The 23,856-nt window shown below is 42.3% G+C and overlaps 1 protein-coding gene and 1 pseudogene across 1 annotated transcript in view; both read right to left on the reverse strand.

Annotated features, from left to right (window-relative positions):
• POU6F2 (POU class 6 homeobox 2) overlaps positions 1–23,856 on the reverse strand; it is a 591,094-nt gene that overhangs the window by 17,469 nt on the left and 549,769 nt on the right. The window contains exon 20 of the mRNA XM_060195767.1: positions 18,197–18,403. Within this exon, the coding sequence (XP_060051750.1) occupies positions 18,197–18,403 (207 nt within the window). The remainder of the gene's footprint in view (positions 1–18,196; positions 18,404–23,856) is intronic.
• LOC132540028 (U6 spliceosomal RNA) lies at positions 7,206–7,306 on the reverse strand (annotated as a pseudogene).

Below are 23,856 nucleotides of genomic sequence, written 5' to 3' on the forward strand. Positions count from 1 at the left end.
GAAGCTGAGGTACAGAGAAGTTAGAGGATTTTGTAAATTCATTCAGCAGGTACGGGAAAGCTGCTTTCTGGACATAACGAATCTGACCATGGGGTTCAAACACTTCATCACAGGACACTACAAATAAAAAGGTTCAGAATGTCATGTGCCTTAAGAAAAGCAGTCTTCATGTTTCATTTATTCCTGATTCCACTGCAGGTTATTGACGTTGTTCTGAGAGGTGAAGGGAGTTCTGCTGAGGAGAGGAAGGTGAGAGGAAAGGGATCTGACTGTAGGTGCCAGACCCACTTGGGGACCTAAAGGATCTACTTTTTTTTTTTTTTAACTAGAGCATTCTCAGCTCTGGATTATGGTAGTGGGGGTGGGAAGTTCTGAATCTGAGACCTCACAGCCTCAAGCATCAAAATCCTTGTAAAACCATTATGGTGGTGGTGGCTCACTTGGTTAAACAAATGCATATAGTACCATTATGTTAATTTCCTGGCCCACCCTAAAGTGTTTGAAATCATAAATTAGCATTTTGCACTCAAAGACTTCATTGCATTCAAAGAATAATGTGTTACTTTGCAAATGTGCTCAAGGAATTGTTTTTCCTTTGGGACCCTGGTGGTATTGCTTTTGCTCCTGGGATTCACATTCCAGGAATGACTCTGAAGTAAATTACTGGCCCAAGGCCATGTGGTTTGCTCAACATCTGAATTCAGGCTCCCATTACAGTGCAGGATTCTTTTCAGGATGCTACACTGTCTTCCTATAGAACTGCCTTCAGTTCTCCTTATCTTTACTCAACTGTGCAAAGGGGAATCTAGATTGCTTAGCACAGATAAATGTAACTGATATGAAACCCAGATTAATATGCACCAAATATCTGCCTAAAGTCATTAGCCAATCTGTTGAGCACATAATCAACAACTGAATCCAGTAAATTTTATTCTCAAGGGTGACATATTAAAAATTAAGGCTATTTTACAGTTGTTTAATAAAATGTGATTGATATTTCCACACCAGTCTACTTTCTTTTACCTACTGAGTTGTCCTTCCAAATACTATTATTTGGCCAAAGCTTTTTTATAGTCCCGCATTACTGAATCATGAGATCAGCTTCAGTTTCACAATTTCATCAACACTTTTTGGCCCTAAGTGTGGTAAAGTAGTATCAAGAAACTGGTTGAAAACAGTAATAAATTTAAATTTTTCTTCCTCAGAGAAAATCCAGTAAACAAAAGATAATACTAGGCTGTAATTTCACTTAGGAGTCACTTCTTCTTCTTCTAGTGTTTGCCTTAGGAGTCACTAAAACAGCCTAGTACTTATGCATTAAGCTACGTAGAAGAAGAAATCTCAGATGAAATAAAATAGTTCTTTTAAGACTTTGTTCCTTGTTTATACTGTAAAAGAGAGAGATAAATCTAATATATCTAAGAATGTAAGAAATATATTACTTGAAATTTGGAGGTGGGTGCTGTTAGGGACAGTTTTGAGGGACAGGAAATTGTACCTAAAGAGCCAGGACTATGAGTCTATGGTCACTTTGTTTTGTGTTATCCTGTGCTTCCCCATATGAGTGGGGAAGAATTTAAATGTAGCACATACTTAAAGGAAGCACTTGGGAAGGACACCCAGCAATTGTAATAGGAGTGGGTATGGCTTAGAAAGGAAGTGAAGTTCATAAAAACCCAACTCTGTGGACCTTTTGGCCTTTTTGCCCTTGTGCCAACCTGCACACTTGTTTTCACATTTTCAGAATTAGGGCTTAAAAATTCCTGAAAAAAAAAATCACGCTTTGCTCTCCAACTCTTTGTCAAATTTAAGTATGATGAGTCTGCAGAGGTCGGGGAGAGTCATACTGGCCTCACTTCCCCTCTAGAGGGCTGGTGTGGTACTGTACTATAATTTTGTCAACCACTATTCAATCATTAATGAAAACCTTTTTTAAATGTGTGTCTATGTATATACGACCTCTTTCTTTCCTTCTTTCTTCCTCTCTTTCTTTCTTTCTTTTGTTCTTTCTTTCTGAAGATCTGTGACCTCATGTACATATGGTCTCACTACTCTAGGCCCCTTTTTCATTCAGATAGAGAAGGGCACACACAGCGGCAGCAGTTTCCTCTGGTGCTGTACCACAATCCCACATGGCATTAGAACTCCAACCTGCTCCAAGTGCATGGCAAGGCACGTGCCCCTCTCAGTGGGAGGTCTTTACCATTAGAAATGTGTTTTTTATTTTTTTCTATTATCTTTATTTATTTATTGGCTAGGGACAGTCAGAAATCAAGAGGGGAAGATAGAGATGGAGAGAGACAATGAGCCACCTGCAGCATTGCTTCACCACTCATGAAGCTTTCCTCCTGCAGGTGGGGACAGGGGCTCGAACCTGGGTCCTTGTGCACTGTAACAGGTGCACCAACTAGACCACCCGGTCCTGAAAGACGTTTTTTCTTTTTCTTTCTTTTTTTTTTTCATAGAAAATCAGGTTTTTTTTTTTTGTTTGTTTGTTTGTTTGCTTTAGAGCATTGGAGTCCTGCTTACCTTCCAGAGTTTAACCAGACAGTTCAGAAAATCCAATAAAAATACTGAAAGGTTCTTATTTGTTGAGAATCAAAGTTACATAAGTTTAACCAGACAGTTCAGAAAATCCAATAAAAATACTAAAAGGTTCTTATTTGTTGAGAATCAAAGTTACATAAGCAATGTCATCTGAGTGGAGCCTACTGTACCTCCTTCTAATTGCTGAAGTAGATTGGTGTCTGTTAACTCCAGAATCTCTCATAGTCTCATATGGACTTGTCATCGGATGTATGCGAATCAGCCCAAAGATGAACATCTCTTTCTCCCTCAGAGCAAAGATGTTAGAGGCAACACTCTCTTTCCCCTCCCCTCCCCTCCCCTCCTCTCCCTTCTCCCGCCCCCTCCTCTCCTTTCCCCCTCCCCTGTCCCCTCCTCTCCCCTCCCTCCTCCCCCTCCCCTTTCTCTCCCCTCCCCTCCCCTTCCATCCCCCTCCCCTCCCCTCCCCTCCCCTCTCCTCCCCTCCCCTCTCCTCTCCCCTCCTCCCCTTCCATCCCCCTCCCCCTTCTCTCCCCTCCCCTTCCATCCCCCTCCCATTTCTCTCCCCTCCCCTCCCCTCCCCTCTCCTCTCCTCTTCCCTCCTCCCCTCCCCTCCCCTTCCCTCCCCTCCCCTCTCCTCTCCTCCCCTCCTCCCCTCTCCTCTCCTCCCCTCCTCCCCTCCCCTCTCCTCTCCTCCCCTCCTCTCCCCTCCCCTCCCCTCCCCTCCCCTCTCCTCTCCTCCCCTCCTTCCCTTCCCTCTCCTCCCATCCCCTTCCCTCTCCTCTTTTCTCTCCTTTTCTTATCTTTTCTTTTCCCTCCTCTTTCCTTTTTTTTTTGATTTTGGTGTGTTTGTTTATTATTATTATTTTATTGGAGGGTAATGGTTTATAGTAAAGTTGCTGACACATTGGTAAAATTTATTATCTCACCATGACAGGTGTCTTCTAAACACTCTCACCCCCAGCCTAAGCCCTTTTCCACCATCATGCACCAGAAACCCAACCTGTCCCCCTCACCCTTCCCCTTCACCTCTCTCCCCCTTTGCTATGGTGCAACACAGCAAGCCAGACCAAGTTTTACTTTGTTTCCTTTTTATGTTCTTGTTTTTAAAGTTCTGCTCATGAGTGAGCCCATATTCATTATGTTTTCTGGCTGATCTCACTTAACATTATTCCTTCAAGCTCCATCCAAGATGAGATGAAGAAGGTAACTTCATCATTTTTAACAGCTTAGTAAATATATATATATATGTATATATATATTTCTCCACATATATATCACAGCTTTCTTAACTACTCATCTGTTGTCGGACATCTAGGTTGCTTCTGAATTTAGGATAATTCAAATTGTGTTGCTATGAACACAGGTGCACATAGATATCTTTGGATGAGTGTGTTTGCTTCCTTAGGATATATGTCCAGGAGAGGAATGTCAGGGTTATTTGCTAGATCCATTTCTAGCCTTCTGAGAGGTCTTCAGGCTTCTCTCTACAGAGGTTGGACCAATCTGCAGTCCCACCAGCTGTGTAGAAGGGTTCCTTTACCCTTGTGACCTCTTCAGTACTTGTTATTGTAGAGGTACCACTCTTGACACTTCCCATATGTACAGCTAAAAGTTATTTCAGGTAAAACATAAAAATAGTCTTATATTTGGTATTCTCAGCCTAGTTATTTCGGTGCATAACTTTTTATACATCTTATGTGCATATCTATATAAATACTTAGCAAAAACAGAAGATAGAAATTCAAGCTACTTTGTGAAATTTTGGGATTCGATAATAAAATTTCATATATTTATATAAGCAAGTTTAAGAAAATATTATTGCGGAGCTGGGAGGTGGTACAGTTAGTTGAGTACACATTTTATAATGTGCAAGAACCTGGTTCAGGCCCCATGCCCCACCTGTAGGAGGGAAGCTTAAGCTTCACTAGCAGTGAAGCAGTGCTGCGAAGTCTCTCTCTCCCTCTGACCAATTTCTCTCTGTCCTACCAAATGAAACATAATAAATAAAATTTAAAAAGGAAATATTATTTGATTGAATTTAAAACATTTTATTAATTTTATTCTGACAGAGAGGTACAGAGAGAATGACCAGAGTGCTACTCAGCTCTGGCTTAATGGTGCTTGTGGGGACTGAATTAGGGATCTCAGAGTCACAGGCATAAAAGCCTTCTGCAGAACCATTATTTAGATTAGATCAGACTGAATCCAATGTCTTAATTTTTGTTGCCACTAGGGTTATGCCTGGGGCTTGGTGCCGGTTCTATGAATCTTTTACTCTCAATGACCTTTTTTTATTATTATTATTGTTTTTGATGTCATCCTTGTTAGATAGGACAGAGAGAAATGGAGAGAAGAGGGCAAGACAGGGAGGGGGAGAGAAAGATAGACACCTGCAGATCTGCTTCACCACCTGTGAAGCAACTCCCCTGAAAGTGGGGAGCTAGGGATGTGAACTCGGATCCTTATACCAGTCCTTGTGCTTTGCGCCAAGTGCGCTTAACCCATTGCATTACCACCCGACCTTTTTTTTTTTTTTTTCTCTTCCAGGGTTATTTCTGGGCTCGGTGCCTGCACCATGAATCCACCGCTCCTGGAGGCCATTTTCCCCCCTTTTTGTTGCCCTAGTTGTTGCAGCCTGGTTGCGGTTATTATTGCCATTGTTGGATAGGACAGAGAGAAATGGAGAGAGGAGGGGAAGACAGAGAGAGAGGGGGAGAGAAAGACAACTGCAGACCTGCTTCACCCGCCTGTGCAGCGACTCTCCTGCAGGTGGGGAGCCGGGGGCTCGAACCGGGATCCTTAGGCGGGTCCCTGCGCTTTGCACCACGTGCGCTTAACCCACTGCGCCACCGCCCGACCCCCGACCTTTTTTTTTTTTTTTTTTTTTTTTTAAACTTCTTTTTTCTTTTCCTTTCTATTATATTGGATAGGACAGACAGAAATTGAGAGGAGAGGTAAGATAGAGAAGGAGAGAGGAAAGATCGACATCTGCAAACCTACTTTAATGTTCATGAAGTTTACCCCCTGCAGGTAAGGAGCAGGGGCTGGAACCCAGGCCCCTGGGCATGGGAATATGTGAACCTAACCAGTTGTGCTACTGCCCAGCCCCTCTAATTACAATGTTTTCAGATGTTGATTTTTGATGTGAAATATATATGTTGCATGATTCTTGGCAGAGGAAGTAAGTTCACAGATGCCAACAACTCAACTGGTAACTAAATTTGAAATAGTTCACTACAAATGCAAGGAGATAAGGAATAATTTAAAGTAATTAAAGTAATAATTGATAGCAAGAGCTATTATTTTTCCTTTCTGGAGGGAAAATGAAATTTCTGTAGATAGATAGCTTATTAAATTGCCTTGGTTTTGAAAGGCCAGTTAAGGGGATACCACATACTGGGTGCTTTGTGTGTTCTTATATATGTTGTCTTCCCTTCTGGCAATTACCCTTTTTTTTTTTTTTTTTTTTTTGCTAGATATTGGCAGTATCCCTACAGAAGAGGAAACAGAGACTGCATATTTTAGTTCAGATAACACATATGGTATACATGAACTTTGAATTCAGATACGTCTCAATCAAGAGCTGGTACTATTTCTACTCGGCTGCATTGCCTTTCAACTCCTGTTTATTATTGGACGTGAGTGGCTGCTGGTCAGGGCAACAGCAGAGAGATAGGAGAGGTGTGAGGACAGCTGGGATGTGTTTAAAACGATTCTGGTGAGTACATGTTAGGATTAGTTAAGTCATAGCAGGTGTGTGTGTGTGTGTGTGTGTGTGTGTGTGTGTATGTGTGTGTTACAGACCTCATTCAGAGACACAAAAAGAGAGCTAGTGAAAGACGTAAAGGAGGAGAGATAGCACAGCATCTGTGGCTATAGCATCTCCCATGTGGGGTTGGGGCTCAATCCTGGCGTGTGTACATGGCAAAGCTGACAGCTGACCTATTGAGATATTTCTAGCCCCCATTTTGACTGTGTTTTTCTAAATTTTGTGTGTTAATACGACAATTTAAATATTTTTTTCTAGTTTATTATTACTCTCTACATGTTCCCAGGCACTGAAAAATATATCCAAACACACTATAAAAAAGCTATAATTATAGCTTTTTTTTTTTTTGCAGTTGTGACCTTGTGCATGCACCATTTCACCACCTCACCACTCCCAGGTCAACACTTTCATATATATATATATATGGAGAGAGAGAGAGAGAGAGAGACCACAGCATTGGAACTTTCCTTGGTGCTGGACACTTCCTTGTAGTGTGCCTGGGCTTGAACCCAAGTTGTGCATTGGTCAGGCATGTGTCCTGTCCAGTGAACTGCCTTTTTGCCATAAAATTAATATTTTAAAGAAAGCATGGTACCCTTGGTTGGCCAGAACATTTTCTAAACCTATTCTGGTTTTGGTGTAGTGTGGGACACATCTCAGAGGGAGTTTCCTGCAGATTATTCTTTGCTTGGTATAAACTACTCCTGGCTGTCTCTAGTATTTCAAACTTACTTTTTTATTTTCATTTTTTTAAAATATGGAACATGAGCAGGGGTAGACAGCATAATGGTTATGCAAAGAGACTCTCATGTCTGAAGCTCCAAAGCCCCAGGTTCAATCCTCTGTACCACCAAAGCCAAAGCTGAGCAGTGCTCTGGATAAAACAAACAAACAAACAAAATGCTTCTTGAATTTGTGTGTCATCCTTGCACAGGGGCCGTGCTAATCTCTATATCTTTCCAATTTTAGTATATGTGCTGAAGAGAACGCTTAAACTTATTTTTTCAATGTCCTATATGTATGTTTCTACTTTTAAAAATATTTATTTATTTATCCCCTTTTTGTTGTGCTTGTTTTATTGTTGTAGTTATTATTATTGATGTTATTATTGTTGGATAGGACAGAGAGAAATGGAGAGAGAAGGGGAAGACAAAGAAGGGGAGAGAAAGACCCTTGCAGACCTGCTTCACCACTTGTGAAGTGACTCCCCCCCAGGTGGGGAGCCAAGGGCTCGAACTGGGATCCTTCAGCCGGTCCTTATGCTTCGCACCACGTGCGCTTAACCCACTGCACTACCGCCTGACTCCCTATATATTGTTTTTTAAACATCTAAGTTAACTACAACTTTAGTCTTGATAGATCAAAATAATTTGGCCCTGTTAGTATCTAAAATGCAGAGATTTCCAGAGACCACTAAAGGGCACAAAGCATAATGAGATCAAGTATATGACTCTAGATGCTAGCTACTGGATATTCATAGAAAACAAACACCCAACTAACCTGGTTGTAATAATAATTAATTATTGCTATTTTAAAATCTTTCTAAGACAAAAATACAAAAAAACCTGTTGTATTCTCTTTGAGATCCTCACTTCTCATAGTCCTGGAACCTTTAGGATTATGTCCATACTTCCTGATATTTCTTCTCTCTGATTATTTACCTCTGTTATCGCTACTACTGCTGCCACCCCACACCATGGTGCTGCTGAATTCTTACTTCAGACTGTTGCCAGAGCTACTGTGCCTGAGATCTTAACCTCCCAACTCCTCAAGTTTGGTGAGATATTTCCTAACACTTGGAACTACCTAGTTCCACTTTAGATGGCACATCATCTAATAAAGTTACAGAGACAGATACAGGCTAGGGTGTAAGGTATTGGATACAAGTGTACATGTATCCACAAGCAAAGGGCAATTATATAACTCAAAGTCGAAGTGCTTAATAGCTTTCTGTAGTAAGACGTAGACCTGTTAAGCCTGGAATCCTAGTAGAAGCGCCTAAAGAAGGCATCATAATTCTCTAATGGATCAGGCAAGACACTGGTTCATTTAATAATGGCCTTTTTTGGTCAATATCACACTACCCCATCACCTGGGCCCCTAGCCAGGGAATCGTTGGACACAAATATCATGGCCTTAGACCGCTAATGGGTCCCTTTCTCTACCATCAATGGTCACTTCCATTGGGAACATCATCATAAGACCTCTTGTGGGCCTTCCAAGGACCTTGCTCTCCCCATGAAGCAGCAATGCTGGGGACTGCCCTGCCACTCGAGAAAGACTGGTCCTGAAATGAATGGAGTTGTGCCCCTGTTAACTTGTAATTTTGTAAATCAATATTAAGTCACTAATAAAAAAATCTTAAAAAAAAAAAGGTAACAGGGGTATAATTCCACATTTCCACAACTGGAGTTCTGCATCCCCAGTCTCTCTATTAGAAACTGCACTAGTTCTCCCAAGATCACAGGTATGTATAGGAAGAAGAAAACCTGTCAGCTGGACTTGGCAGCAGTGGTAAGGAAAGAACAGAGAAGTAAGAGGCCCTGGTATATGGCTGAAAGGTCAAAGGGCTCTTCTGTATTCAGGTCAGTAACATACACTTCATCCACCTAGGATGGAAGCCTCTTTACAATTTTAGATCACTTGCATCATTGTGTGTGGTTCCAGAAACAAAAGTGGGAATGTATTCAGACAAGGAGTATGATTTTCAAAAATAGGTAAGTAGAAGATTTGTATACTTGCTTGGAAAAAAAATGGATGGATTTAGATAATCCTGTTTCTTTTTGAAAAAATTTTTAAGTGATTTAATATTGATTTACAAAATGATAAGATAACAGGGGTATCATCCCACACTTTTCCCACCACTATATTTCTATGTCCCCATTCCCTCTGTTGGAAACTGCATTAGTTCTCTCAAGGTCACAGACATGAGTTGACTATTATATATATGATCATATACTCTTGGGAGAGCTCATTTAGGGGCTGGTAAAATATTTCACCTGATCAGGAGTCCCCAGAACCCCACATAGGAGCGCTACTGCACTGGGGAATGCTCTGGTGCTATTCTCTCTGTTTCTCCCTCTGTCTGAAAATGCCAGCCTGAACTGGTGAAACCCCAGAAATAAAAAAAAATATTTAGAGATCTTATTCAAATTAACCACCATTTACAGAATTCCTGTTAGCAAAAAGATTTTTTTTAGAAGTGTTAAGTACCTAAATGGATGGTAATCCCCACCTATTATGGCTGTGGCCATGAGTTTTGGAAATATTTCCATTTATTTATTTACAATTCTCAAGTTTCTTTTATTATTAGTGAGTTAGTAGCTGTTTATAAAATTGCTAGATATTAGGAGTATAGTTTCACATTCACACCCTTCCATGGTATGTGTAAGTCACTGTAATCACCCCCAAAAGGAGCCATCACTTCTAATACTTACCATAGTTCTCACAATATCTAAGAGACGGTTTGATTAACCCTTTTTTCTCCTTCAAATTCATTTCCTTTAGTTCCCCATATTCCACATATGAATGAAACCATCCAGTCATTGTCTTTCATCTCTAATTATTTCACTTAGTAGTCACCTTCAGTTCCATTCATTTTGTCCCAAAAGATACAATCTTATTATTATCATAATTTTTAATTGTCACTAGGGTTTTGCTGTCTTAGTGCCTCAATGAAAAATCTGCTATTGGTGGAACCCCCCCCCCCCCCGCTTTCCTTCTTTCTTTTAATGTTTGATAGAGACAGAAATTTAGAGGGAAGGCAAACATAAAGAGGGAGAGCCTGTAGCACTGCTTTACCAACTGTAACTTACCCCTTGCAGGTGAGAACTGTGGGCATGAACCTGGCTGGGTTCTTGGACATAGCAATGCACGCAGCAGGCATGCCGCAGTCTGATCTTTCTCAACTTTTTCCTATAGAGTAGTGTAGTATTCCCTTGAATCTGTTGATACATCCAGTAACTTATTTATTCATGTATCTGTTGTTGGGTATTTAGAAAAGTTTCTTTTTGTACAATCCTTCCCTATGTTAGGGGTCAGAATATTGGCCTTAGATAATGTGTCAAGTTAGAAGTGTCTTCCCCTTCATTTGTTTTATAAGAGTTTGAGTAGGATGGGTGTTTTTTCTTCTTTGAAAGGCTTTTTCGTTCGTGTTGTGACTTGGGAGTCAGGAAGGTTCTTTTTTAGCTGTGTGTGTGTGTGTGTGTTCTGCCAGCTTGCACATACATGAGCTGTCTGTGCACATACACAGGCAAGGGGGAATTGCACTCCATGATGCTGGTTTTTATCTGCTATAAGCTAAATCTTAAAAATATGCCCCCCCCCCCAAGAGACTGACTCTTTCCAATTTCTAGATTTCCAATTCCATAGTGAAGAGGTTGTGGTGGCTAGAGGGCCAAATGTTCTTAGAACAGTAACAAGACTTTATTCTGGGAGGCCAGCATGGGTGACAAGAGAAAATTCCTGAGATGCATCGGTACTCATGACTGAAAATAGATTAATATGAAGCCTGCTGTGGGCAAGGAGTTGTCAGGAGCCACACAACTGACTGTGTGTGTGTGTGTGTGTTCCTTTTTTTCTGGATTAAAACTGTACTACTCCAAATCCAGATGTGTAAGTTTATGTAACAGTCTATCACCCACACTCCCTAGTTGAAATGTAAAGTGTGAGTGAGAGCTACTTAGTATTAAATGTTGATTATTTCTAATTAATTTTCCACATTGGGGGCAATTTACAACTCTGTTATGTTGACAGAAATAGTTTTTAGCAGACTGTACAAAAACAGGCTGATCTCTTCATGTAATTCCTCCTTAGAGATAATTTTGAATGCAAACTGGAATTGCTAGAACTAGGATTTAAAAAGCTAAAATGAAAGACAGAAAATTTGGCCTTAGGTAGGCAACTGCTTAGAAGGGAGAGACCCAGTGGTGTTTTTTTTTTTTTTTTTGTATAGTAAAACAGTAGACCGTCTGAGAGATGCAAGTGGGCAGAGGTGATAGAAATACTCAGTGATGGGACCAGGTGGTGGCACACCTGGTTAAGTGCACACATTACAGTGTGCAAGGACCTGGGTTCAAGTCCCTGGTCCCCATCTGCAGGGGAAAGCTTCATGAGTGTTAAAGCAGGACTGCAGATGTCTCTCTGTCTCTCCCACTCTCTCCCTCTCCCTCCCTTCTCAATTTCTCTCTGTCTCTACTCAATAATAAATAAAGATTAAAAAATTATTTTAAAAAAAGAGAAAAAAACACTCAGTGACCTGCCAATGCCCATGTTGAGCGGGGAAGCAATTACAGAACCCAGACCTTCCACCTTCTGCACACCATAACGACCCTGGGTCCATACTCCCAGAGGGATAAAGAACAGGGAAGCTCTCAGGGGAGGGGAGGGGATACGCAGTTCTGGTGGTGGGAATTGTGCGGAGTTGTACCCCTCTTATCCTATGGTTTTTGTCAGTGTTTCCTTTTGATAAATAAAAATTTTAAAAAAAGAAGGAAAGAAAAGCTAAGAATAGACTTTGCAGGCTAGCAAGTAAAAAAGAAAGAAAGGAAGGAAGGAAGAAAGAAAGAGAAAGAAAGAAAGAAAGAAAGAAAGAAAGAAAGAAAGAAAGAAAGAAAGATTCAGTGATGTATTTGGCAGGGACTACCTGACTGCCTTGGACAGTGAGGAAGAAGAAGGCACCTGAGAATTTTGTCCTCCAGGTAAGTGAGCAGCCTCAGTGACTTAGACTTGGAGAAACAAACCAACAAACCAAACAAAGACAAACCGAAATAAGAGAGTTTTCTCTGGCAAGTATGTTCAGACCTTATTCTATTTTCCCTGATGTTGATCCTCTTCCTGGAAGTAACGACTTTGCTCAAAATTCTCATACGTTCACTTAATTTTACACTTGGGCACTTATTTGTCATAAGTTGTGCCAGTGTTTAATGACTGACTGAACATCTCTATGAAGAAAGGCTCAGGGTGTCTGTCTTGCTTGTCAACCTAGCCTGCTGGAACAGTGCCTGATGAATAGTAGGTTGCCAGTAGAGATTTTATTAAACAGATCTTAAAACATTTGCTGAAGTAGCAAATGGATTTTCCAAGACAAGTCTTTGACTGTCACCAAGAATGACTCTTCTTATGTTTGGGCCAGAAGCCAAATCAAGACACTATCCCTGGATGGGAAATTCTTTTTCACTGCAAATGAGCAAGGTGTTAGTAGTTTCCTCTTTCCTTTCTCTTTGTATTTTATTTCCCTGATGAATGCTGGATGCTGGCTCTACAAACCCACTGCTACCAGTGGCATTTATTTATTTATTTATTTATTTATTTATTTATTTATATATTTTTACCAGAGGACTGCTCAGCTCTGGCTTATGGTGTGGGGGATTGAGCCTGGGACTTTGGAGCCTGAGGCATGAGAGTCTCTTTACAACCTACCATTTTTTTTTCTCTCTCTCTCTCTCTTTCTTTCTTTCTTTCTTTCTTTTTTTTTTTTTTTGCTTAATTAGGAGAGAGAGAAGTTGAGAGAGGACAGGGAGATAGAGAAGAAGGCAAAAAAATAGGCACCTGCAGACCTGCTTTACCATTTATGAAGTGGATTCCCTGAAGGTGGGAAGCAGGGCTTTGAACCCGGATCCCTGCACTTGGTAATATATAGTTATTGGGGCTTCATTTCTTTAGATTGAATTTTTCAGATAGAGATACAGACATACAGGGAATAACGCCACACCACAGAAGTTTTCTTCAGGGCAGTGTGGGCAGGGATGTAACCTGGTTCTTGGACATTACAAAGTAAGGGCAACATCTAGATGAACTATCCTGCCAAAACGTTGATATATGTGAAAGACTTTTACTTTATTCAATTATTATTTTTTCAGTTACAGTACTACTCAGCTTAGGCTTTTGGTGATGCCGTGGATTGAACTTGGGATCTCAGAGCCTTAGGTGCAAAAGTCTTTTGCATGACTCTCCATTATCTCCCCAGCCAGATTCAGATTTTAAACACAACCACTTCAGAAGAATTGAAGTTTCTCCATTGCTTTACCAGATGATTTAATCTCTGCAACTGCTGACATTTGATTTCTAGTTTTTAAAATGTTATGGGGGCCAGGCAGTGGCCAGGCAGTGGTGAACCCGGTTAAGTGCATATGTAATAATGCACAAGGACGCGGGTTCAAAGTCTCCACCTGACGGGAGAAAGCTTCACGAGTGGTGAAGCAGGTCTGCAGGTCTCTCTCTCTCTCTCTCTTTTTCTCTTTCTCTCTCTTTCCCTATCTCCCCTTTCCTCTCAATTTCTTGCTGCCTCTATCCAATAGATAAGTAAAGATAATAAAAATTTGTGTTACGAGGCTGGCTGGGTAGTACACCTCGTTGAGCACACACGTTACCATGCAAGGACCTTTTAGCCCCACTCCCCATCTGCATGTGGGGGAAGAGTCATGAGCAGTGAAGCAAGCCTGTAGGTGACTTTTTTTCTCTCCCTCTCTATCCCCCCCTCAATCTCTATTTATCTGATATAATTAAAAAAGAATGGACAGTATTGCACTAAAGTAAAAGACTCTGGGGTGGGTGGGTGGGTTGGGGGGAGAGTACAGGTCCAAAAAGGATGACAGAGGACCTAGTGGGGCCTGTATTGTTATGTGGAAAACTGAGAAATGCTATGTATGTACAAACTATTATATTTACTGTCGAATGTAAAACATTAATCCCCCAATAAATAAATTAAAAATTAAAAAAAAAGAATGGACCAAAAAAAAAAAAAAGAAAGAAAGAAAAGAAAAGAAAAGAAAAGAAAAGGAAAAATGGCAGTATCATAATGCTGGCCCTGAATCCCAGCAATAACCCTGCTGGAAAAAACATGGGGGTGGGAGTTAGATCACTATCATACTCTGGGATTTTCTGTTACTTACTGGATCATTCCTGACTCTCCGTTCTTCTATCCTGTTCCTTAAAAGTAGGTATTTTTCTTTTTGAAGAAATAATTGTCTGAATTTTAATTCTGCCCCCCCCATTTTATTGAAGGAATTAATGGTTTATACAACTTCTCATCTCCTCATGGTGGGTTTCTGCAGAACACTTACTTTATAAGATGATCTCTTTCTCTCTCCCTCCTCCCCTTCTTCTTTCTTTCTTTCTTTCTTTCTTTCTTTCTTTCTTTCTTTCATTCTTTCTTTCTCTCTTCCCTTTTATTGTATGCAGACTGAAAAATGTTACATTTATTTTGCACTCTAGAAACACTGGAAATTAACTAGTCTATCAATGCAATTAAATTTCAGTGGCTCCACCCAAAGAATAAGCAAACACATCTCCAGCCGCTCTGTAAAAGTTAGATAATTGTGATTTACCATATGCCTAACGTAACTGCTGGCCATGTGTCTTGTCAGTCATCCACACCACTGTTACATGTGAAAATGGAAATATGTCAAAGTGTTTCAAAATGTAGCATACCAGTTAGCATTCTTCCTGGAAGTTTCTACTATTGGCAGAATAAGGTTATTCACCTACAGGATATTCAAGAAAGGGCATACTATCTTTACCAAGACAGCCTATAGGCCAATGAAAATTCTAATCTGACTTCATAAATTTTTTTTTTTAAACCAAAGCCCTGCTCAGCTCTGGTTTATGGTGGTGCAGGAGACTGAAGCTGGGCCTTTGAAGCCTCTGGCGTGAGAGTCTCTTTGCATAACCATTATGCTACCTACCTTCCACCTTCACACAAATTCTTAAAGTATCCAATCAAGTCCAGAGCTGAGTTTGATTCACAAGAATCAATACAATCGAAACTCTTGGTCTTTTTTGACTTCTTTGTGATCCCTTCCTTTTCATTCCTTCCAGTACTCTGCATACTTTTCTCTGGGTAGCTCAGTTGTTTTCAGCAACAATATTTGCACTCATGACTCTGATCTAGGTCATATGCTACAGTTCCAGATTCGAATTCTAATTCTCTAGCACACACTCCTTAATTATTATTTTATTTATTTATTGTTTTTACTGAAGCCCAGAGTTGTTGTTGGGGTTCCATGCCTGCAAGATGAATCTACCACTGCTGGATACTTTGTTTTGATAGGACAGAGAAAAATAGAGAGGGAAGGGGGGGAGAGAGAGAGGGAGAGAGGGAGAAAGGGAGAGAGGGAGAGAGAGGGAGAGAGAGAGAGAGAGAGAAAGAGAGAGAGAGATTGAGAGATAGAGTTGCTGCATTGTTTCACCACTCATTAAGTTTCACCCTTGCAGCCAGGGACCAGGAACTGGAACCTGGGTCACTGTACATGACAACCTGTGAACTCAGCCTAGTACACCACTGCCTGGCCCACACACATTAATTCTTGTTTGTATTTTGTTAGAGGCTCTTAAGTGGTTTGTTGATCATAGATGCTTTTCCACTTTGGTTCTGCCTCCATCTGCTCCCAGTGTTGTTTGCTGAAAAATAGAGCTGGGTATGCTATTCTTTCTTTAAACAATTCTTAATAGATCCCCAAGACCACAGCAGACATTATCACCATAATTACAACTATGTAAGAGCTGACTGTGTTGGGCACTGGTCCAGCCACTTTGTAATTCATTCAGTCCTCCCAACTGCTCTGTGAGGTTGATGTTGGTGTATCTCTTTTTTACATTGCAGGAAACTGTGCCACACAGATGACGCATAAAGCGTTCCAGATCACACATATTTCATCCTTTTCAATGTGACTGGAGAGCTCTTCCACGGCTGTCTTAGCTTTCTCTGTACTCTAATCACATGAATATCTTCTTTATCAACATTCCATCTTGCTTTCTATCTCTCTGCCTAGGTGTGTACTTTTCCTACTGTCTGGTCTGTTGTTAACTGATTGCTTTACCTGGTTAACCCTTACTTAATTGTCAGAACTTTATCCACAAATCATTTCCTCTCCATAGATGTAAAATTCTCTGAACAGAGTTGATCACTCCCATCTCTGTGAAGATTCCAAATGTGCACATGTATTCTTTCCTAGGACATTCTCTGATTTCACAAGGGACCTCTGCTCTTGTTATGTGTCCTCTGTAAGACTCGCAGTTCCTTGAAATTAGTAAGTATCACCATGTAAGTATTAGTAAGTATCCATCTACATGTAAGTATTAGTAAGTATCCATCTACACCATGCCTCGGCCTCGCGTGAGCTTAATGTGCAGCTTGGCGGTACGAGAATCCGGCATGAAGCCCAGCCAGTCTATCTTGGCGTTACTCTCGATCGCACTCTGTCATTTCACGAACATCTCATAAAAACTGCAGCAAAGGTGGGCGCGAGGAATAACATCATTGCAAGACTGGCCAGCTCCTCATGGGGCGCGAGCGCTTCCACACTACGATCATCATCTCTGGCATTATGCTATTCCACTGCAGAATACTGTGCCCCAGTATGGTTCCGTAGCCCCCATGTCCACTTGGTCGATTCCAAATTATACTCCTCCATGAGGATCATTTCTGGAACCCTCCGTTCCACCCCGGTTCCATGGCTGCCAGTTCTTAGCAACATCGCCCCGCCAGATAATCGTCGGGATGCGGCATCATCTAAGTTCATTTCCCACGTCTACGTTCAACCGGACCTGCCAATACACGCGGATATCTTCGCCCACCCTGTCCAACGCTTGACGTCTTGTCACCCAATCTGGTCCCCTATGCCTACACTGAACTTCTCTGTTCCAGTCTCTTGGAAACAGAGTTGGCAGTCAGCTGAGGTCAAGAACAAACACCTCATCACAGACCCCTGCAAGCGTCAACCCGGCTTTGACCTAGCACGTTATGATTGGGCCCTCCTCAATCGCTATCGAACAGGCCATGGCCGGTGCGCCGCTATGTTCCATCGCTGGGGAGCCAGAGACGACCCGAACTGCCCCTGCGGCTCCAGACAGACTATGACCCACATAGTCAACGACTGCCACCTCTCCAGATTCAAAGGAGGTCTCGAAACTTTACATCAGGCTCAACCTGACGCTGTTGACTGGCTACGGAAGAAGGGCAAATGCTAGAAGAAGAAGTAAGTATCACCTTTTCACCCTTCTTTCCTTCTATTTATCAGGGGTTGCTCTATAGTTATTTATTAACTTTTTTTTTTCTGTTGGAGGAACTAAATAAGTAGAAGTTCCATGAAGGGACCCGGCTTTTTCTTAACTGTGTAATCACTGTCTAGCATAACACACAGGAAGTGTTTGACTGAATTTAACAAACAGACTGGATTATTATGGTTTTAATGAAATGCAAACAAGCAGATTTTCCTATTTTTTGTTTTCTAGTTTGTACATGGACGTTTCAGCAGGAGCAAGTTGCGATCTCTTAGTGTTTAATATATTGCACTCATAATAAAAACAGAAGTCATCTTGGTTTCTTCTTGATTCCAATTATGAAGTTATCTTGAGTAAACTTGAAATATGTATAAGAAGATCCCAAGTAAGATTATTTTTATCATGCTGTTGACTAGAGGCATACAGATAAGCATAATGAACCTCTAAAATTTGCCTGTAAATCAAATATCATAAGGGTGGATAAGTAATAACACATTCCATTACATCATAGGCCACCAGGCTAGGGAGATAACATAGTGGTTATGAAAGACTCTTAAACTTGAGGCTCTGAGGTCTCAGGTTTAACTCCTGGCATCACCACAAGCCACAACTCACAACTGAGCAGTATACTGGTAACAAAACAAAACAAAAACACATTTTACACTACTGCCTTTGCTTACCATTTAATATACCCATATATTTAGATGAGGTAGTTATGTAGCTATAATTTATTACTAGGAGTAAAAATAATAATGCTGTTTGGCTTTTTGTAAATAGTGATATGTGAAAATGAAAGAAATGAAATATTTTTCAATTAGAAATTACTAAACATAAGAAGGGAATGAAAGAGAGGTGTCCTATGGGGGTGGGAGGCTCTACCTGCTGGCCAGGCTTGATGGGTGAGAGCGTGATGCCTTGAGTGTTGATCACAGGCAGGATTTGGTTCCCAATGACGGTGGCGATGATCTGGCCCTGGGCATTTGTCAGGAGCTGGGGGGTGATGGGTTGCACTTGAAGGCCCTGAGTGCCACTTGCAGCTTGGCTTGATGGCCCTGGATTTGGCATCAGAGGAATAGTTCCAATAATCTGCAAGAGACAAGCCCAAAGGTGAGTCTGGGTTCTGCTCAGGGTCTGCCCATGTAACTGAAGACCACTCATCTCCACTAAGGCAGATTCAGAATCCGGGGACAGACCTTAAAATGCAGGTATGGAAGACTGTCTGCAGAGGACACTGTTCATGACTGGGAAGTGGAAACATCTGATTCCAAAGCAAAATCAGGGGTCGGCAGGAGAGCACACACATTACTCTGCATGAGGACCTGGGTTCAAGTCCTCAATTCCAACTTGCTGAGGGATTAAGGAGCTTTACAAACAGTGAAAGAGTGCTACGGGCATCTCTTTCTTTCCCCTCTCTACTCCTCTTTGTCTAAATCAGGACAAAGAAAAGGAAAATAAAACTGACCTCTGAGAAAGGTGGAGTTGTGGTATAGTCTCCAAGCCCCAGTGATAACCCTTCTGGCAAAACCAACCAACCAACCAAACAAACAAAATAGCCATAAAAATCAGGAAGAGACACACAGAGAGAGAGCGAGAGAGAGAGAGAGCGAGCTTCCTAGATAATGTATGTACCTTGCCATGTGTGAACCAGGTTTCATTTCCAGTGCCTCTTGGGGTGTGCTATGGGACCACGGTGCTATCTCTCCTCCCTCTCTTTCTGTCTAGCTCTCTCTGAGTGAAGTGGCCAGAACAGTAAAACCCTGCATGTACAAGGCCTTGCTTGACCCTACAAAAATCAGTCATCAATTTGTGCCAGGAAAGCACAGGTACCTGCTCTCTCTTAGAACCAAAGAGAGGATGAAATTCTCATGGCATTCAAGGCCCATGTCTGGCCAGAAGCCATTATCTTTTTTTTCTCTCAAGACTTAAGTCCTTTCCTTGACCATTTATTTCTCTCCTCGGTTCCCCCCCTTCCCTCCCTTTCTCCAATATCTAGCTCTCTCTCACAGCCCCAGAGTCAGCTCCCTGACATCCCAGCTGCATCAGGGGCCTCGGCTGGTTGAGACTCAAGGAGGTGAGATCCATTCTCAGCTATGCCGCCTACTTCCTCTGCAACACTGCTCAAGAGACCTACGTTTTCTGAGGCTTAAGAAACCTGGGATCATAAACAAACGGCTGAAACTCTAAATAGAGGTGAAATGAGTGCCACAGAGTGATGTGGAAAAGGGAAACATTAACATGTTCTGTTTTACACTGGCTTTTAAAAGTTAAGAGTGTCTGTGGCTGGTATCAGGGATGACTTCTCTTTACAGCACCTGAGTCATATGGGTCCCCAAAGGGTTTGGTTGGGTCCCACCATCATGCTTCGAAAGGGAGTGTGAGCAGGAGCAAATGCTTAGGGTATCTAACATCTGGAAATGTATGTCATCTGCACACGCTTAGGGTATCTAACATCTGGAAATGTATGTCATCTGCAAATGCTTAGGGTATCTAACATCTGGAAATGTATGTCATCTGTGTGGTGAGACCTATGTGAACTGTAAAAAATAAAAAAAAAAAAATGAACTATATTTCCCGAAGTCATCAGCTGTCCTGGGAGAGTTATGGAGTCTGGCTGGGGTCATATCACAGGATGGTTAAGCTGGTCTGCTCCCCTGCTTGGTCATCTTCCAGGGTCAGATCGAGTTGGTGATGTGGCTCATGGAGGTGAGTGTCTGGGACGTATGAAGACGATTCTCTCAGGAAGCGCTTTCATGTGGAGGATTGCATTCCATGCCACATTGCCACAAGAGCTCTATCAAGAGGACATTAGTTCCACCCCTGCGTATTATATCAGAGAAAGCCTGGGTGAAGCTCTGTGGCCACTTGATGGAAGAGCCTGTAGGTAACAGAGCTGGAACTGGAATCCAGGACTGACTGACTGACTCCCCAGATGCTCGCTTGCCATTATCCTACCTGGCTTCTACAATATGGAGGACTCGGAGGGGACCTGCTCTTAGAAGAGGCACTGAATCCTATTTGCAATTTCCTAGTAGACCATAAGCTGCTTGGAGTGAGCTTATAAATGGCAGTTTTCTACCTCCATAGTGGCCCAAGCAGGGCTTTGAACAGAACATCTCACTACAAGTATTTTTTTTTTCCATAACACTGTTAAGCTCTGGTTTATGGTGGCGCAGGGGACTGAACCTGAGGTTTTGGAGCCTCAAGCATGAGAATCTCTCTGCATAACCATTATGCTACCCACCCCTGCCCACTACATGCCTTTTGAATGAATGATTGCTAGACTCAGCTTTCCTTAGGGTTCTAGTCACAAATGAAGTAGCAGAAGAACCACAGGAACATATCACTCAGTGACAAAAAAAAAAAAAAATCCCCACAGAGAAACCATTCTCTCCTTATGTGTCTGCTGTTTCCACCACCAGGCTCCCTGTGGGCTCACATTCATGGGGGGGGGGGGCTGTGGAATAGCAGCTATCAATGGCAGTTGTCAATGGAGTCTGGAAAAGGTCAAGTAATTACGCTGAGAGTGGTCAGCTGTACCGTAGGGAATTTACAATTCTTCAGGCTCACTGAGCAAGTCCTCAGTGAGTGTCCGTCCCACTGTATCAGCAGTGAAGATGTCCCATGACTGCCCACAAGGTCAGGAACAGTCCACGTCAATAGATCAGAAACAGCTCAGGATTCAAAGGCTATTCCAACAACTCCAGGAATCATGTAAAGAGGCTTGGAGAGCAAGCTCCTTTCCTTCATGAGTGCTGGACACTTATCTTTTCCACTTTGCACTGTGATACGTACACACCACTTTCCACACTCACTGGAAGAGCTCAGCCTGGGGAACCGGATGGTGGTGCACCTGGTTGAACGCACATGTTACCAGGAGCAGGGAAAGCTTTGCGAGCAGTGAAGCAGTGCTGCAGATGTCTCCATGTCCCTCTACTTCTCTCTCTCTCCTCCTTCTCTCTTGATTTCTGGCTATCTCTACCCAGTAAGTAAATAAGAATTTAAAAATACTAAAAAACAAAAATCCTGACTTTCCTGCATTTTAGGTCTAAGAAGCCTCATCCCATCTAGTTGGCTTGTGCTGAATTCACGCCTGTTAAATCTGGATTCACCTAAGGGCAGGGCTGTGGGTTCTATTTCAGGCAGGATGTCAGTGTGTTCAGCAGCTGGTGTGAGTATGGAGCCTGAGGACAGGTTTCTGAGTGAGGCATCCTGCCTGACAGCAACAGAACACTCTGTGGTGCAGAAAGAGGATTCTTGTGAGAAGATTGACACAAGTCTGCACCTGCCTGGCTGGTAATGAGATGCTCTGCCTGCTGTCTGTGTGGAAAGCAGAAGGCCGATGCAAACAACTCACCAACCTCTTCCGTTAGTACAGCCATGTTTCTCAACACTACAAGGCATTACTAAAACATGGTGCCACTAAATCCTTCCCCACTCGCCCCTCTTTCTTTTCAGAGGCCCTGAATCACTTACTGAGGGTGTGAGACACCAGTACCAGAGTCACAGTGATCTTAAGCAGTGCAACAGAAGGAGGCCTTTACTAAGGAGAGCTTGCTTGAGAGTTGGAGGGCAGGGCTGCAGTGGTTTTGAAGTTGAGGAGGCCTTTTCAGAGGTCACAAATTTCCTTTTATAAATATTTATTTATTTATCGTTGGCTAGAGATAGAGAGAAATTGAGAAGGGAGGGAGAGATAGAGAGGGAAAGAAACAGAGAGACATCTGCAACCCTGCTTCACCACTCATTAAGCTTTCCCCCTGGAAGTGGGGACCAGGGGCTTGAACCCAGGTCCTGGCACATGGTAATAAGTAAACTTAACCAGGTGCTCCATGGCCTGACCCCTGGTTATGAATTTCTTATTTTTGTTTCCTTTTCAGGGAGCTGATATCATCAACTCAGCACTTGTGGGGCATTTTCTGCTATTCCATAATGTTACATTCTGCTGTTTTAATTTGTTCTCATTCATCAAAGGTTAAGATGATCATTCTCTTTGTCATCAAAAATTTATTGCATGTGCCTATTTTGCTTAGAATTTAGTTCTATTTCCTCTTAGAGATCCCCCAGATCTCAACAAAATCTCTTTTTGGATTCTGATATTAGGAAGATGACAATACGGGGTGGAGGTAGATAGCATAATGGTTTTCCAAAGACTCTAATTCCGAGGCTCCAAAGTCCCAGGTTCAATCCCTGTGCCACCATAAGCCAGAGTTGAGCAGTACACTGGTAACAAACAAACAAACAAACGGGGGCAGGGTGGTGGTGCACCCAAGTTAAGCACACATAGCACTATGTGCAAGGACCCAGATTTGAGCCCCCTGCTCCCCACCTACAAGGAGGACAGTTCACAAGTGCAGGTCTGCAGGTGTCTATCTTTCTTCCCCACTCTCTACCTTCCCCTCTCATCTCAATTTCCCTCTCTCTTATGGCATAAAAAATAAAAAAAAAAAAAAGATTCCCAGGAATGGTGGCTTCACAGTGCTGGCACTGAGGCAAAAGAAAAAAAAAGATGACAACAAACTTTTCTCCCATTTCCCCCCTCCTTCTGTACTCCTGACTTTCAACTATATCAGTTTGAGGAGAAAATCCAGGAGTAACAGTAATCATGGGTAAGTTTCAAGAGAGATAATATAAGCCCTCCAAATCAAAGGTGCAAAAGGAGTCAACTAGAAGACTAGGCTAAAGACAGACACCACTCAAAGAAAGTTGCCCTTCTTTCCCTGAGTGGAGCTCTGTGTGACACCAGTCACTATCAGTTAACTGTAGCTAATTTCAGTAGGGTTTGCCACAAGGGGGTGTAAGAGCTAGCTACCTCTAGTTAAAATTAGCTCCTTCATCTTGGATGGAGCTTGAAGGAATCGTGTCAAGTGAGAGAAGCCTGAAAGAGAAGGATGAATCTGGGATGATCTGACTCATGGACAGAAGCTGAGAAACAAGAATAGAAAGGGAAACATTCAGCAGAACTCGGACTGGGCTTGGGGTATCGCACCAAAGAAGAGGACTCTTTGGGGGCGGGGGGCTTTCAGGTCCTGGAGCATGATGGTGGAGGGAGATCTAGGCTGGGGGTGAGAGTGTTTTTCAGAAAACTCAGAAATTTTACACATGTACCAACAACTGTATTTACTGTAAACCATTAGCCCCCTCCCCCCACATCCCCCCCTAATAGTAAAATTAACTCCCTGAAGGACTAGGTATGAACTGCTGGTATGACCAAAGAGGAAGGCAGGACTAGGGATTATAGCACTGACTAAAATTCAATCTTAGCAACTGGCATGTAAGTCTGAGAACAAAAGAGACAGCACTGGGGATTCAGATTTTCACTTTCTCAGGGGCCAGGAGGTGGTGCACCTGGTTAAGCACACACAGTACAGTGCACAAGGACCTAGGTTCAGGCCCCTGCTCCCCACCTGCGGGGGGTTGGAGATGGGGTGGGTGGAGGAGCTTCACAAGTGGTGAAACAGGGCTGCAGGTGTCTCTCTGTCTTTCTCCTTCTCTACCTCCTCTTCCCCTTTCAATTTCTCTGTCTCTATCCAATAACAAATAAT

This window comes from Erinaceus europaeus, chromosome 8 (genome assembly GCF_950295315.1).
Source record: "Erinaceus europaeus chromosome 8, mEriEur2.1, whole genome shotgun sequence".
Taxonomy (NCBI): Eukaryota; Metazoa; Chordata; class Mammalia; order Eulipotyphla; family Erinaceidae; genus Erinaceus; species Erinaceus europaeus.